Genomic DNA, 16682 nt, shown 5'->3' with positions numbered 1-16682 from the left:
GGAGGATGAAGATGCATCTCCCCCTCTGCGGTGAGCCAGAGAGGGAAGGCGGAGGGATGAGAGGGGGGCTTTAATGTAAGCTGACATCACATGGCTGCCGTGGCTTTTTTGATCTTGACAAAGGCAGACGGTTCCACTCGTTGCCAGCATGAGACAAATTACAGGTGAAGCAGAAGAGATTACAGGATATTTCTGGTTGTTGTTGAGTTCGGCGGGGGGAAGGGAGGATGAATCCAGGGCAGACGTGTCCTAAAGATGGGAGGCAGGCAGATGCGATAAATAATGAGAGCCAGCTCCCAGTCGGGGGGGCATAGAGAGCAACTTGGACAACGCTGCTTTTGGGCTGCTGAGGGTGCAGAAATTTGCTAAAAGCTGCAGCACCCACCTAAAAGGTGTTTCTCCTCTTTCATCTCCCTGCTACCCCCCATTGCCCGCTCTCCAGCCCTGCAGAAGGACCTGGGTGTCTTTAGTATCCAGTTGGGGACATACTCTCTGTCTCCTCTGTTACTGCAGGCTTCTGGTGACGCCAGTGCCTGTTGAGGTTCAGTGTGTCCAGATGAGCTACCACTGAACCCACAGTTATTTTTCCTAGTCCCCAGCAGGTTTCTTGGCCGTCCATTGGCAGACTTGCCTCTGCAGGGCTGACCCCCATGGGTCCCCCCATAGGGACACAGAGATTCGCCCTGCTCCCTGCTTCGCATGCCCCACTTTCACTGTGCCGTTTTGCTGGGGGCATGCCTCCCCCCTAGCACCTTACTAAGAAAGGACCCTTTGGTGCACGGCCCACCTGAGGGTGACTTGGAGGGGGGCAGTGGTAGTGCTGATGGTCCCTGTCTGAAAATCCAGGCTTTGGCACAGCCAATTTCCTCCTGGGATGCAAAACTGTTGCCTGACAGCTGGCACAGCGAGCTGCGCCAAGCAGATTCATTTTGGTTTCCTTCCTCCTTGAAATGTAGGCAGGGATGCTCTGTGGGGGGATGCAAAGCTTGTAGAGCAAACTCAGCTCTGTGGGGAACCAAGGGAGAGAATAGGAGCCGTCATCCTGCACCCTCACTGGCTATTTGCCCATGGGCCAAGGGGTGTAAAACAGATCTGATGTCAAAGGGTAGCATTTAAAAACTGTTTTTCATGGTAGAGGATGGCATAAGGATGTGGGGACTCAGGCTGGCAATGTGCCTGCAGCTCTTGTATAGGTCTGTAGCTCGGCAAGGAGAGGAGGGGAGAGGGATGAGAAGTGGCTGGTGTTGGAGGCTGGGGTGTATTTTACATATCACTGCATGACTGTCAGGCTGTTTCACCTCTCTCCACCCCGTTTCCAGTTTGCAAAATGGGAACAATGAGATGATCTCTGCTTCTGAGTAGTGCATGAGAGCTGAAGCAGGGGTGTCAGTGCACTGGCCCCCAGCGCAGGCAGAAAGGGTGAGAGCAGGATATGAAACGGAAGGGGAGAACTCCCGATTTTACCCTGTGGGCCATTTTACATTGCTCTGGTAGCACAAACCATTCCAAAAACGAGTAGAAGTATAATGTAGCCCATATGAAGATGCTCAGGTGCTGCCAAGGAAGGCAATTAGTGTCAGACTTGGCCTGGCCATCACCAGCACTCCCTGGGAATGGTGCAGTCACTCCTGCAGCAGGACAGCACCAGCCGCTAAAAAATATCGTACAATACACATTGCCCTCTGATATCCTTGGGCAATTTGCTGTGTGCTTCATCTGGTGGGTTGGTGACTGAATCTCAGGGTATTTTCTCTCTGATTTCTCTCTCAGTTCTCCCTGAGCAGCCAGAGGAGTGGTGGAGACAGGCTTTGGAGATGGTCTCGGGAGCAGCCAGACCCCAGCATAGTCCCAGTTGTCTCAGCACCCGCTCACAGACCTCCTGGCAGTGGTAGCTTCATAGAATCATAGGGTTGGAAAGGACCTCTGGAGATCATCTAGTCCAACCCCCCCTGCCAGAGCAGGGACACCTTAGAGCAGGTTGCACAGGAACGCGTCCAGGTGGGTTTTGAATGTCTCCAGAGATGGAGACTCCACCACCTCCCTGGGCAGCCTGTTCCAGTGCTCTACCACCCTGAAGGTAAAGAAGTTCCTCCTCATGTTTAGGTGGAACTTCCTATACTCAAGTTTGTGCCCGTTACCTCTTGTCCTGTCACTGGGCACCACTGAAAAGAGTCTGGCCCCATCCTCCTGGCACCCACCCTTTAAGTATTTATAAGCATGGATCAGGTCCCCCCTCAACCGTCTTTTTTCCAGACCAAAGAGACCCAATTCCCTCAGTCTTTCTTCTATGAAGAGAGGTGTTCCAGTCCCCTAATCATCTTGGTAGCCCTATGCTGCACCCTCTCCAGCAGTTCCCTGTCCTTCTTGAGCTGGGGAGCCCAGAACGGGACACAGTACTCCAGGTGCGGCCTCACCAGGGCAGAATAGAGGGGAATGATAATCTCCCTCGACCTGCTGGCCACACTCTTTTTAATACGCCCCAGGATACCATTGGCCTTCTTGGTCACAGGGGCACATTGCTGGCTCATGGTCATCCTGTTGTCCACCAGGACTCCCAGGTCTCTTTCTACAGAGCTGCTCTCCAGCAGGTCAGCCCCCAACCTGTACTGCTGCATGGGGTTATTCCTCCCCAAGTGCAGCACCCTACACTTGTCCTTATTGAATTTCATAAGATTCCTCTCCGCCCAACTCTCCAGCCTGTCCAGGTCTCTCTGTACGGCAGCACAGCCTTCTGGTGTGTCAGCCACCCCTCCCAGCTTTGTATCATCATCAAATTTGCTGAGGGTGCACTCCATCCCCTCATCCAAGTCGTTGATGAATACATTGAACAGGACTGGACCCAGTACTGACCCCTGGGGAACACCACTCGTCACTGACCTCCAACTAGACTCTGCGCCCCTAACCACAACCCTCTGAGCTCTGTCTTGCAACCAGTTTTCTATCCATCTTACTGTCCATTCATCTAACCCACTCTTCCTAAGCTTCCCTATGAGGATGCTGTGGGAGACCGTGTCAAACGCCTTGCTGAAGTCAAGGTAGACCACATCTACTGCTCTTCCCTCATTTATCCATCCAGTCACACCATCATAGAAGGCTATCAGATTAGTCAGGCATGATTTCCCCTTGGTGAATCCATGCTGAGTACTTCTGATAGCCTTCTCTTCCTCCACGTGCCTTGAGATGACGCCCAGAACAAGCTGTTCCATCATCTTTCCAGGGATGGAGGTGAGGCTGACCAGCCTGTAGTTCCCCGGGTCCTCCTTCTTGCCCTTTTTGAAGACCGGAGTGACATTGGCTTTCCTCCAGTCCTCAGGCACCTCACCTGTTCTCCAGGACTTTTCAAAGATGGTGGAGAGTGGCCCAGCAATGACCTCTGCCAGCTCCCTCAGCACTCTCGGGTGCATCCCATCAGGGTCCATGGACTTGTGAATATCTAATTGACCTAACTGGTCCCTCACTTGATCCTCCTCAACCCAGGGGAAGTCTTCCTCTTTCCTCGTTACTTTCTCCAAGGCCTGGGACTCCTGAGGGCTCGGCCGGGTAGTAAAGACCGACACAAAGAAGGCATTCAATAACTCCGCCTTCTCCGCATCCTCCATCACCATGGCTCCTGTCTCATTCAACAGTGGGCCCACAGCTTCTCTGGTCATCCTTTTGCCTCCAATATACTTGAAGAAGCCCTTCCTGTTGAGCTTGACATCCCTTGCCAGATTTAGTTCCAAGGCGGCCTTGGCTTTCCTTGTTTCATCCCTGCACACTCTGGCAGCATTCTTGTAATCTTCCCAAGGGGTTAGGCCATTCATCCCAGCCCTGTTCAGCATGAGTTTTGTGAGATGTTGCCTGACCATGCGTTGCTGGCTCCAGGCTGACCTCTTGCAGTGCTGCCCAGGAAGCATGCAGAATACAAACTCGGTGTATTTGATTGCACTTGTCCTCTCACTAACAGACAAAAATTATATCATTTGCAGCAAGTGCAAATTATTAGGGAAGCTAATGACATTTCCACATATGTTGCTGGCAGCTTCAGCTTCCTTTGGCAAAGACTCTCTCCAGCTATTGTTATACCCAAACTAAGTCATCTTTTTCCATTCTGTTCTTTAATTTAACTCACCCTACACATTTCTCTAGCTTTGTGATCAACTCAGCAAAGCTTTTCAAATGGGTTTCCTTATTTGAAGCTGCAGTAGCAGCCAGAAGGCAGGTTACTCTGCTTTTGCGCCAGAGCGTCTGACTGATGTCCTGCCATGCTTCCAGAGTGCCTTCTGCATCCTGCAGCAGCTCACCCACCTCCAGCAGCTGAGCAGAGAAGTATATCTGTGACTTGTGCTGTGGACCTTGGGGGAGGCTAGTTTGATAATGTCCATCTTCTCTCATGCCTCTACCTACCTTGGGAGAAGAGTATTTGGGGCACTGGTATTGCCTTAAAGACAGGCAGAGACTTGTGTCTGATCATCTCAGAAGATGCCAATAAAAGCCTAAAGGACACCAAAGAACAGTTGAGGAAACTTGTTAGGAAAAACTGGAATAGCACTTAATCAGGCTTGGTTGGGATTAAGCTGAGATCAGTATGTTGTTCCTGTTGTGATTTATGGGCGTGTTACAAATGGGAAGCGTGTGCCTGAGGTTGCCCAACCATCTCCTCTTTCTCCAGCCAGGTCTTTTGTCTGAGAAGGGTTTTGCTGAGGGATATTAATTGTTTAGTATAAATAAGTACGTTTTAATTAGAATAGATTACTTGGGATAATAATATGGTGTGATTTGTGCTGTTTGCTTTGCTTTACTTAGAATGAGTAGCTAGATTTGCTGAAGCCTTCTGGCCGTGAGAAAGTTATTCTTTTTAGTAATTTTCCTAGTAGCCGGTACAGTTATGTATGTAGTCTTTTAGTATGGGAAAGCGTTTGATATCACACTGATGTTTTGGTATTGTTTCTCCCAAGTCCAGAACTCTTCAGTTCTCCATGTTCTGCCAACAAGGGCAGATGCACAAGGAATGTAAATCAGAAGATACCGAGGCTCCAACCCTCAGCTGAAACTGAAAATCAACAAGATAAGAGCCTGCCTGGACACAGAAAAAGAATCCAATTAGATGTTAGAAGACCCCAGACCAAAAATCATCATTGGACTAAAAGATGCATGAAGGGCACATGAGGGGCAGGTGTACAGATCACAAGGGTATAATTGCCCAGGGATTTCTTTATTCATGATCCCTCTCTTTGGAGGCACCCAGCCCAGGCTGTTCTTGCTGCTGTACCTTCCAATTAAATTAATTATTTTATGAAATCTGACACCTGAGACTCTGCTGCGGGAAACCTTGGGTCAAACCTGAAGAAGGAGGAGGCATGTCTGGGAGTAAGCGTGTGTGCACAACACCATGGATGGTGTGTGAATATTTGGGCAGCAGCTTCTCCTTTAACAGTTTGGCGACCCAGATGGGACCCTAGGCCACCACCCTCCTTTAACAGGTTTCATGTTTTCTGCTCCGTCTGGGTGTCCCTTTCATGTCAAACCCAACCCCATGCTCACCTTCATCGCGCAGGTGAATTTGTGGCTGCCCAGAGATATGGAGGGAGCTGGAGGCTTGGTGGTGGGCAAGTATCCTGGGGTGAATGGCTTTGGGGGGCTTATGTGTGCACAGCCGCTCAGGGGCTTCCTCTAAGCCAGGTGGAAGGGGTTGGAAGCCCCCTCGGGCATCAGGCAGGATGATATGCACGCGCTTATGCCTGGAAGATGCTGGGTGGCACATGGCAGCCTTATTCGTAGTGAAAGCTGAACTGCAGCTGAAGCGTTTCCATGCGGTCTGAGCTGTACATGGCACGTTGATGCCTGGAGCAGTCTCGACGCTGCAGCTCTTGTTGGAAACCAAGGATGTGACAGCACCTGAGAGCTCTCTCACAGGCAGCAAGCCACTGCCACGGTGTCAGAGGCCACCACAGGGCAGGGGCCTGCCAGTGCATCCTAGCTCCAGCAGCATGAAGCCCGGTCCTCATTTCTTGCTGCTTCCAAGGGTGCTTTGAACTTAGCTGGGGTGAGTGCTGCTTGAAGCAAGCGAAGCTGCCTTGTCATGACTTCCACAAACCCACCAGTGCGGTGATGGCTACGGAAAGAGGAGATCCCCCCTCCTCGCCGTGCCCTCTCAGTGTTTGCATGGCAGAGAAGTGAACCAGGAGGAAAAAAATGACCCCATGAGACAAAACTATTGCTGTTCTGGGGTTTGGCTGCACGAGCAGCATTTTAGCATTAAGTCTGAGCTTAAACGTAGGGAGCAGTTGCAGCCCAACAGACACACACTGACTCTAGTGTCCCCCTGGGGTGACCTACAACGGAGAGCTGGGATGGTTGGCTGGGTATGGAGGAGGATCTTACACATTTCAGCACAATGTCCTTGAGGACACTGGGACTGGTAGACCCTACCAGGGTGGCCTATGTCTCTGGCACTGACCAGTCTCCTGGAGAAATGAATAGTCTCCTGCCTTGTGCCAGCCACCACTGATCTCCCTCTCTTTTCTTTGCACATCTGGAAAGTGGTTTTCCTTCTGCCCTCTCAAATGTACTGCATCTTTACCTGCCCTTAGGGTTTGCTCTGGGAACACAATAAAGAATATCCTTTCAACATTATTTTTTAAAAATCTTTTTGGCTTTTGGTTTGTCCAAACCACATGTTTCTCTCCCAGTGTGGTCAAAACTGTGAGGCTTGTATTTTCTTCTCTCTGCAGTGGGATTAGTGAAGCAGTTAATGCGCTGATGGTCAAGGTGGATATCATGGCTAAATTTCAGTGAGGTTAAAATTAAGGCACAATTGCAGGCTCCTCTCTGGAGGCACACGGCAATCATCCGAAGCAAATTTGCTGAAGCAAAACAAGAAGCAGCTAGCTAATCCTAATGATTCTGATCCTCTGTGCAGATATCCTGCTAGGCACAGGGGGGTCACGAGCCTATACTCAGTGCTTCTAAGCTATTATGACATTACCTCAAGCAGAGGTGGTAACACCTCTTTTGTCCCTGGGTGGGACAAAAGGAGGATGAGGAGGAAATCACGGAGCTTGCCAGCCAGTTCCCATGGCTCCCACCCCAGCCCTCTCTCTGCACTGATGGATGAAACCCCGGTGCAAACCAGACGACAGACCCCTTGGGTGCATTACCTTTGGAACCAGCAAGCGCACGTGGGCTCTCTCACCGTCCACAGGTTGGCTTGGGGAGGGGACAAAGCCATTTGTGCCTGAAACACAATATGCTGGGAAGCCAAACCTCACACCTCTCTGCTCCTGGGGCATAGGCATGTAGTGGGCACAAATTCAGGGCTCAGACAGTTTGGTGGAAGTTATTAGCCCTGCAAGCCTTTACAACTACCCCCCGCGGTGCACCTGCAGGGCTGTAGGTGTCAGAGACTAAGCAGGCATGGCTGGAGGGCGCAGGCAGGAGAGCAGGAAGCTCTCGAGGCTGGAGCCCATTGTTTGATTGATTTTGTTAAAACATTTTTTGCATTAAACGACTTCTGGGTCACAGTGAATATTTCCCTGTGTAAAAAAAAAAAAAAAAAAAACAAAAAACAAACCCAAACCCAAACAAAACCAAAATCAAACACAAACCAGAAAACCAAAACAGTTTAGTTGTTCCTATTCCTGTGCTGCTGAAAAGCTGAAAACGTCTTGACAAAACCGCTTCTCTCAGCAGCAGCAATCACAGAGCCAGGTATGAAGGCAAGAAATGAGGTATTTCACTCAAAGCAAAAATATTACTTCAGACAGCAATGTTTTTCTTCTTTTCTGCTGTAAGATGCTTTTGGTCAAAGTGTTGATTCTTTTCTTTTTGCATAAAACCACTAAAGGCAGTACTAACCTCCCTCCCCTTCCACTCCTCTGTCTCTCTGCCTCCATCCTGCTTCTGACAAGCCACCAGCCCCTGGAGCATGGGGTGGGCACACCGGTAAATCCGTGGAGCCTTAAAATCCCATAAATCTCCATCAGCCCGCACTCACACATGTCTCCCCCAGCATTTCTTCTCCTCCCCAGCCCGGAGGAGAGCAGGTCCTCGGGCGCTGCAGCTGGAGCTGCGGATGATGCGGGAGGAGGGAGAGCATCCCTTGGCCGCCTCTCCCGTGGCTCTCGCCCGGGTACCATGTGCGGGTGAGCTCGGGAGGCCCGTTGCCATAACGACTGCTGCTAAAATGCCCCCCCTGCGCGAGGATGCAATTGGTTGCAGACGGTCCCTCCTTCGGGGGGGGGTGGGGGGGGTGGGGGACGGAGGCCGGCGGTGGGGTGCCCTGGGGAGGCTGGAGTGGGGACTGACGCTGCCGGGGAGGCGATGGGGGAAGCCCCCAGGAGCCCCGGTGGGAAATGAGGCCGCGCTGCCGACTGAGTGTCATCCCTGCACGCTGTCGCCAGCCGCGGCTGCTCCCGCCATCCGTCCATCCATCCCTCCCTCTCCCCCCGCGCCTGTCGCCTCTCGCTGTTGCCCTGCTCTGCCGGAGCGGGGTCCCATCTCCCTGGAAGGGAGCCTGATTCACCCCGGCCGGGCTCCGGCAGATGCCGGAGAGAGCAGCCTCATCCCGTTGCCCTGCGCCCTTGGAAAAAGGTAGGTGGCATGTTGCAGGGCAGGTAGTGGGTGCTTGTCAGGGATGCAACGTATGGGAGCAGGGTCATGTCCAGGTCCCCAGCTGTCAGCAGCTCCTTGCCCCCAGCTGTAAGATGCCCCCGGGTTGCTCTGTCCTGGGGGGGATCTTCTGTGGTCGGGGTGACCCTGTGGCTGGTAGCACTGCACCCTGCTTTGTGCTCCTGACCATGCACACAGGAGGGTTTTGTGCCCAAAGTCACCTGTGTCCTGGCACTCTGCACGCGCACCGGTCCTGCCTTGCTAACCCCATGCCTGCTCACTGCTGCGTGTCCATGTCTCCTGCAAACCCCCTTTCCCGGCTCCAGCCCCCCCCCCCCCCCCAGCAGTCTCTGCCCTGTCACTTGCAGCATGGCTCCCCAGGGCGCCTGTCACAAGCGTACCTACAGCACCTTGGGGGGCAGCCAGAGGTAACACATGGGATCCAGGGGTGACATTGAAGGAGAGGCGGGAGCGACACATGTAGCATGGGTTTTAAAAGGGTCAGTTGGCTTACCTCTATGAGATGCTCTCTCAGCTAAAACACCAGGCACTCTTTTGTGTCTTTGGAGGGACACAGATGTCCCACTGCAAAACAGGGTGCTGAAATCGACCAGTCCAGCAAGGGTTAAGGCACGTTTAATAATCTGCAGAGCTGCTCCAGAAAGCTGACATCTTCCCAAATTAAACTCCCTCTTTCAGCATTTGCAGCCAAAATCTGCTCACCCACCTGACAACAGCAAGTGCTTTGCTGGGCCAGCCCTGCAGAGGCTGCTGGAGGGGGGGGGCTCTGACACCTCGCCCAGCACGCAGCTTGGCCACGGTGAGGACCCTTTGTTGGGGGGCAGTGACGGGCGAGTGGTGGGGGGATGCAGCATGAGGTGAGGACTGCATAGCAAGTAGACTGAAGAATAGGTTGCTGGCGAGGAGCTGGGAAATGTTGGCTCTGCTAGTCACCGAGGGACGATAAATGGGGAAGTCTGTAGGGCTGCTTTTCATTGTGGTGTTTTTGGATGGCAGCTTCACTCCCAGATTTGGAAAGCAGATGATTAGGGAAGGAAATGAGGTTGCTGGCTTTCCTCCCTTTGCCTTAGGGGGGTCCAAGCCAGAGTCACCTTCCCAGGCTCCCTAACCCTGCCCAATGCTGTTGCCAGCCGGGGACTGGTATTGGCTGCTGGGGCATCTCTGAAGAAGGGGTTTGCAGCAGCCTGGCCATGGCAGTGGCTGGAGGGGTGCAGTGGGTGTGCTGGGCTTCATGCAGAAGCAGCAGAGGACACAGGAGCTACTTTTGCAGAGCACATAGGAAAGATGCGCTGAGGTGTCTCTGGCCAAACCCAGACCTCGGACCTGACTCCTGTCGGGAAGGGGGGTTCATGCCTAATTCCTTCCTCAGCACCTCAGGATAAGTTGAGTGAGGGAAACCCCACAGTGGGCTTCCTGCTCCCCACAACATGTCTGCGATGTTTTTGCAGGCTGGGGTGGGGGGGTTCCTCCTGAGTTACTCACCCGAGGAAGGCAGAGGTAGCCATGAAGAGGCAGGAGCAGCACCCAGACTGCCTCTTTGCTCCCGGCCAAATGGTGGCTGATACTGAGCCACCTGATCTCATTGCTCTCAATCAGGTGGAGCAAGGTCCTGGCAAAGGGAAGGTGTGAATCACTGAAAGGGAGACAGAAGAAGTCCTCCAGGACTTGGCAACGGTAGGAGCAGCGCCAAGGACTGCTGAAAGCCAAAGAGTGTGGTAGGAGGAAGCAAAATCCACTGAGGTCTCCCCTGTCATGCAAGAACAGATAAATATCAACATTCATGCCAATAAGTGGGAGGAAATCAGGCTTTTTCTCCAATGCTGGCAGTTTCTTGCTTACGCTGGCAAGAATTGCAGCTCATTTCAGATCTAGCCCTGTGACAGAAAAGGTGTTATTCAGAAGGTAGAGATGAATCTCATGCTTCCTGCTGCTAGTCTCAGGGCGAGCAGGCAGGGACGGGTGCTTCTGCTGCAAGAGGCATCCAGCAGGTAAATGCTGCTGGGCACGTTGGAATCAACTAGTGGCTGTGGTATAAAAAACCAACCAACCAAACAAAAAAACCCCACAAAGCAGCCCAGCCTCTGATGTGGGAAAGGGCAGCAGTCTTATGGGCCAGGAGCGGGAAGCAGGACGGAGATGGTCAGAGCTCTCCCCAGCCTTCGCTTAACTGCCCTGTGCAAGGGGGGCCAGGGACATGTGGTTATTGGTAGAGGGGTGACTTGAGGGACGGTCTCAGGTGGCAGCTTTCAGGTGTCTTGAAAAACAGGAGCTCAATGCGGGCGCAGCTGAAGTCAAGGGGCATTTCATCACCCCACTGAGGGGCAAGGGTTTTGGAAAGCCCCCCCTTCAGGACTGCATTTTGTGTCTGAGCCCAGCACTGTCATGCTTTCCCAAGCCTGAGGGTCCCCAGTTTAATCCACCAAAGCCTGTGACAAGTGGCACACTCACCGTGCAAAAGCCAGCAGCGCCGGTGCCCGAGGAAGGCTGTAGCTGTGGTTTTTTTGGGGGGATGCTTCTCAATACCTTTTTCTACCCCTGCATGACCCACACCCTGGTAGGTGTCTCGGTAAGAGTGGGCAGCTGGGGGTCATACAAGTTGGGCACCGCTGTGGGTTGCAATGTGGGTTGCTCCCTCCCTCCCAAAGGACAGGGATAAGGGATGGACACAAACATGGTGCCATTACAGCTTTTAAATGGCCCTGAGTCAGGGTGTAGGCCCTGAGCACGGCATCAGCAAGGCCATAATGGTGGGGAGGGAGTGCGCCAGGGCACCACCAGGTTGTGGGTCTGGGACCCTATCTGTCCACCCCTCCAGAAAGCTTCAGCCCTGACGGTTGGGCAGGGAGATGTTTGCTCCTTCCTCCTTGCTCATTTTTAGCACCAGGTTGACAGCGATCATGTGGTGCATTTTTTTTTTGTTTCCCAGGGCAGTGCTGTTCCGGACTCGGCACCTCACGCCTGGGTGGCGAGGGGCTCCTGGCAAGGCAGATCAGCCACCCCTGGTAAGTGGTTCCCACTGCCCACCAGCTGATGCTGGGGGGAGGATCTGGGCTCCCCTCAGAGACCAGTACTGAACCAAGCACTGCGAGGACCCCAAGCCCCAGCAAAGCAGGACACTAAATAGGGGTGCAGCAAAGGAGGGCTCAGCATTCAAAGGGAATTCAAAGGGATCATGGAGCACCAGGGGAAGGGGCAGCAGATTTTCCCCCAAACAGGAGATAAGAAGCAGCCATATTTACCCGCTGCAGGAGCTTGGCTTAGCCAGGCACCCGCTGCCTATTTTTAATTGTTGGCAGCAGGGCTGGGGGTGTGCAGGATCGCCCCCCTCTGCGGGGAGGGAGCGGGACTGCTGCTCAGTGAGGGTGTCCCAGTGATGAGTCGAAAGAATTGCCCTCTCCCAAAGGCTGAGGTGCCTTGGTGTGCAACCAAGCACGACCTGGGGTGCAGCAGGGCTGTGAGGAGGGGTGCGGGGAGGATGGGCACTGCTGATGGGGCAGATGTCTCATGATGAAGCCCAGTGGAGGTGGCTTTTGGGTGCTCCCACTGCACAAGCTTTCTCCCCTTTTGTCTGGCAGCCATGCCACACTTCTTGGATTGGTTTGTGCCGGTGTATCTGATGATCTCCATTCTCATCCTGGTGGGCTTTGGAGCTTGCATTTACTACTTCGAGCCAGGGCTCCAGGAAGCCCATAAGTGGCGAACGCAGAGGCCAATCATGGAACGAGATCTTCGGAAGACACTGATGATTCGGGACAACCTGGCCTTTGGAGTGCCTGAGGTCTGATACGCTGCCTGTTGAGTCCAGAAGAGCCTCTCCTGGGCAGGCAGCAGTTCACAAGCCTCGGTAGGGATGACAATCCTGCCCTGCACGAGCAGGGCTGACCATCACTTTGCTCTTTGCTGATTTGGGTCTCATACTCACCACTCACCTTTCTGCCCCTTTGCTTCTTAGGCAAGCTTTGTGTGGCACTGTAGACTCAGGGTTTCCCACGTGATCACAGTCCTTCACCCAGCCAAGGATTTCTGCTCTTCTCCATGGCTGAGACTAATGTTTCGCTCAAATGAAAGGTCCCTTGTTAATTGCTTAGGTTTGAGTTGACTGGCATCTTGACGTGACCCTCAGTAAGGAAGGTCTCTGTGAGGTTACCAGGCTTCCAAAGGGATACAGAGCCTTTTACTCCTAGTCACTAGGTTAAATCTAACCCAGTCTGTTTAAGTCTAGGGGCTATTTTTGCGGAAATAAATGGGATTTCAATGCAGATCATTGCTTTGGCTGAGCTCTTCACAGCACCCCCCCTTGGCGCTGGGATGGTAAGCTTGCTGAAGCTCTGTGCAGAGGGGCCAAGGGCAGTGTGAGCCCCAGAGACTGAATGCCTTTATCCCTGCTAAGGGCACACCGCTGCTCTGTGTCTGTTTGGGAGATGGAGAACATCCTTCCACCCATCCATCCATTCCAGATGCACTACATTCAAATTAAAGATCTTTACTAAAGAGGTTTGTCCAAGTCCTGTGTCAAGCTGAGAATATTATGCTGCCCTCCATGAAGGGGTGCTGCCAGACTTATCACATAAGTCTCTCCTGATCTGCCTGACCTTCTGCTCCTCTGCTGTGGAGTGAGATGGGATAGAATGGGGGGTAGCTTGCACTTGTTCAGTCCCCTGCACTCTGGAGTCCTATGGCATGGATGGGCTATTGCTTAACTGTCATCCCAATGAAAGCTGTGAAGCATCCCTCAACCCCCTTTCCCTGCATGCCTCTGAGAAGGGACACTGAGTCTGTTAGTGAAATGGGCCTGTTGCACCGCCTCTGCTTTCTGGACACAAGCCATATAATGTGGGTCTGGCACAAAATCCCATGTTTGTAGACCAGCTATCTGCATTTTCTGCACTGCCCCAGGGCTGACTGGCTACCAAAGTGCTGCACGAAGGCGTGATGCTGGGGCTAAGAGGGACATTCACATCTTCTCTCTCTCTGTCAGCCCAGTGCGATGCCCAGTGTGTACAGGGAGGTTTGGGGGAGCTCTGAACCCATGGCAGGAGGTTGTGTCAAGGGCCTCTCCTCACCACTCCTCCCACCGCAACACCCACTCTTTGGATGCAGTAGGTGCAGAGGTGGTACCTGTGAGTGCTCTGGACATGATGGGGTCCTGCATGCCCCACTCCTACATGTCCCAGGGGATGTCAGTTTGTGCCACCACCCCGTGTGCACGTGTCTGTGCACCCCATGCCATCACCTGGGCCTGCCAGTATGGGGGTGACCCCCATCCTCAGCATGCTCCCAGGGTGCCGGCTCTGTGCCATAGTCTCTGACGGCTCCTTGGGGCAGCAGGAGTCCCACAGGCTGGCTGCCCAAATCTGCCACAGATTTTGGGTGGGCTCATGTCCCTCAGCCTCTTCTGTGAAACTGTCAGGGGTAGGTTTTCTCCTCCATTCCAAAAGAGAGGAGGAGAGCAAACAGGGCTGGTTTAAGTGAGTGATGCTACATTGCTAATTCTCTGGGGATGAAAGTTAATTTTTAGCTCTAAGGGTTTTGGCTGAAGAAGGAATGGGTCAGGACATCCTGTAAATATTTTGGGTCTTTCTGTGATATTTCATCCATCCAGATTGTAATTGTATCACCATTATTTCCCACACCAAACCCAGGCACAATGGCAGGAGATTTCTGGCTCTGTTTCAGCCAGAGGACAAGTACTTCCATTCAGCCAAAACCCAGACATCATGATGCGAGTACCCTAACTGGGGAGTCTCACTCAGCAGGGAAATCCAGTGAGTGGGATTACTCCTGTGCCCAAGATATGCTCGCCCTGGCCAGCAAAGGCTCAAAGTGCAGGTGCAGCCGAAACAGGTAAATCCCACATATTTTTTGTGCCTTTGTGACTTGGGGCTGTGAAAGGGAAATGCCACAGGGCTGGGCTGCATGGTCCCCTGGGCTGCTCATGTCCCCTGCTCCATGGGACAACACAACCATATCTCCAAGCGCCAGCTTGGAAACCCACTTCCTCACCTCGACTCCATCATAGCTGGGACTGCACTGTAAACAGACCCCAGATGAGCCATGGAGTAGCAATAAAAACCTCTGTACTGGAGCTGAGGGGCTTGGAGCAGTCAGGGACAGGTTAAACTGTCCCTGTGTGAAGGGGAACCCAGTCTTTGTGGCCCGTGCCAGTGCAGGCTGCTCTGCCATCACACCTCCTCTAAACCCACTTTCACCTACTGAGTCAAAAGAGAAGAGGGAAAACCACCAGTCTGGTAAAAACGAAAGGCTGCGTCTGCCACCACGGGTCTTGGCCAGCTGGTGTCTGTGGTGTGATGGGGCTCCCCATGGGTGTCCCCTCTCCCCTTATCTGTGTCTTCCTCTGTGCACTGTCCTGCCTATTTTTACCTCTGCTCTGCCCACGACTCACCGCAAAAACCAAGAAAAAAGAAGACAACAAACAGATCAGGGCTGGACTAGAGAGAAACTAGTTATTCATCTCCTTTGGCTTGTTTCACACTGTTTAGTCCTGACACAATCAGTATTAAGCCAGGTATTTTCCACTGGTATAAAGGACTTTATTGCCAACGGTGTCAAAGCCCTCCCCGGTGGAATAAAAGTGTGTGACAAACCACATGGCCGATGCTTTATTTTCCTGTTGTGCCCCCCGGGGAGCTGCCTCCCTCCAGCTCCAGGCAGGCAGCAAGGACCAGTCTGCAGCAAGGTTTCCTTAGCAGCAGGGTAGGTCTTCCTCACCTGCTTTCTGTGCCAGCTATGCTGCAGGGCTATCTGGGAATAATTAAGCCAAAGGCAAACGCTGCCTGAAAACCGAGACCGTTTCTCCCCTGCGGGACCTGTGCAGCCAGAGAGACCTCAGGGGAGAAGGAAAGTGTCTCAGATACTGAATTAAACTGCATAAAGCCTCAGAAAAAATACTTAGTGCTGGAAATACTGCTCAGCACCAGGTTGGTCTTATCCACCTTCTCTGTCTCTTTGCCTTTAAAGAAGCAGAGAAGTTATACCACCCTGAGCCCTACTTTCCCCCAGCTCTCCCCATGGCTCGCTGCAGTTTGGGACAGCAGTTCCCCCTTCACCCCTCAGCCTTGGCCACTCCAAGGCAGGTGAGCATCACCCCTGTGGTGCTATGGGTGCCCAGCTCTCCTTCTCTTTGCTCCCATTTCCCCACCAAACCACATGTATTCTCATCCCACCCCACCAAAACACCTTTCTCCTTCCCTCCTTGGTTATTGCATTGCCCTTCAGTCTCTATGATAGTAAGGAAGGTGTACAGCGGTAAGCTGACTGCCTGTAATGGATGCCCTCTTGACCTTGAAAATGCCCCAAAGCTGGCAAAATTAAGAAAAAATTGGAATAATTAAGAAGCAAAAGAAAATCAGTATAAGGGAAAGAAGCGTCAACGTGGACAAACACCCAACAAGCGAACACTGAACTTCCTCAATGGGGCATAAATTGTGGAACTGCCATTTGCAGGGGAGGTGGGGGAACAAAGAGAAGAAGGGAAAACATTTGAAAAATTCAGAGATTTAAATTGTTTTTTTTAAATTGCACTCGTTCTCAGGAGCAGGCGGCGCAGGCTCCTCCACCTCCTGCCATGGCAGTGGGGCAGGGTGTCATGGTGTGGGGCTGCCCATGGTTGTGGGGCTGCCCTTGGCGGGGGGCTGCCGGTGGCGGGGGCCAGGAAGACACCGGGCCAGGGACAGGAGCGGCCGCGACGCTGGGCGTGGGAGTGTGCTGGGCAGGCCACAAGTGTGCCATTGTCCCGGCCGGAGGCGGGCTGGCCCCCCCCCCGGGCAGGGCTGCCAGTGGGGGCTCAGGCCTGTGGACGACAGCAGCTCTGGGGAGTGCCGCGCCCCAGTTCGCTGCGGCACCGACACCAGGGAAGGCCTGGTCCCCCCAGCCCAGCCCAGCATCGCCTGGCCCCCGCCCTCACGTTTCTGCCTGAAGCCCACCGCTGCCTGCCATGGAGGAGGATGTCGCCCCTCACCGCAGCCGCCTGCCCACCCTGGGTGGCCCCAGCCGCATCCCGGGCCCCCTGCCGCGGCGGGATGGCCCCCTCGGCAGCCCCGCCACCCCCACAA

At 53.3% G+C, this 16682-nt stretch overlaps 1 protein-coding gene across 1 annotated transcript; it reads left to right on the top strand.

Moving 5' to 3' along the window:
- Positions 1-12187: 12187 nt before the first annotated feature.
- SMIM45 (small integral membrane protein 45) lies at positions 12188-12394 on the top strand (the record flags this gene model as incomplete). Its single annotated transcript, XM_082484932.1, has 1 exon — positions 12188-12394. The coding sequence occupies one exon, from the start codon at positions 12188-12190 to the stop codon at positions 12392-12394; it is 207 nt and encodes a 68-aa protein (XP_082341058.1).
- Positions 12395-16682: the final 4288 nt, after the last annotated feature.

This window comes from Vanellus vanellus (genome assembly GCF_965231255.1).
Source record: "Vanellus vanellus genome assembly, chromosome: 1".
NCBI classification, from domain to species: domain Eukaryota; kingdom Metazoa; phylum Chordata; class Aves; order Charadriiformes; family Charadriidae; genus Vanellus; species Vanellus vanellus.
The sequence above is the reverse complement of the archived record's forward strand: the minus strand, read 5'-3'. Positions and strand labels throughout refer to the sequence as shown.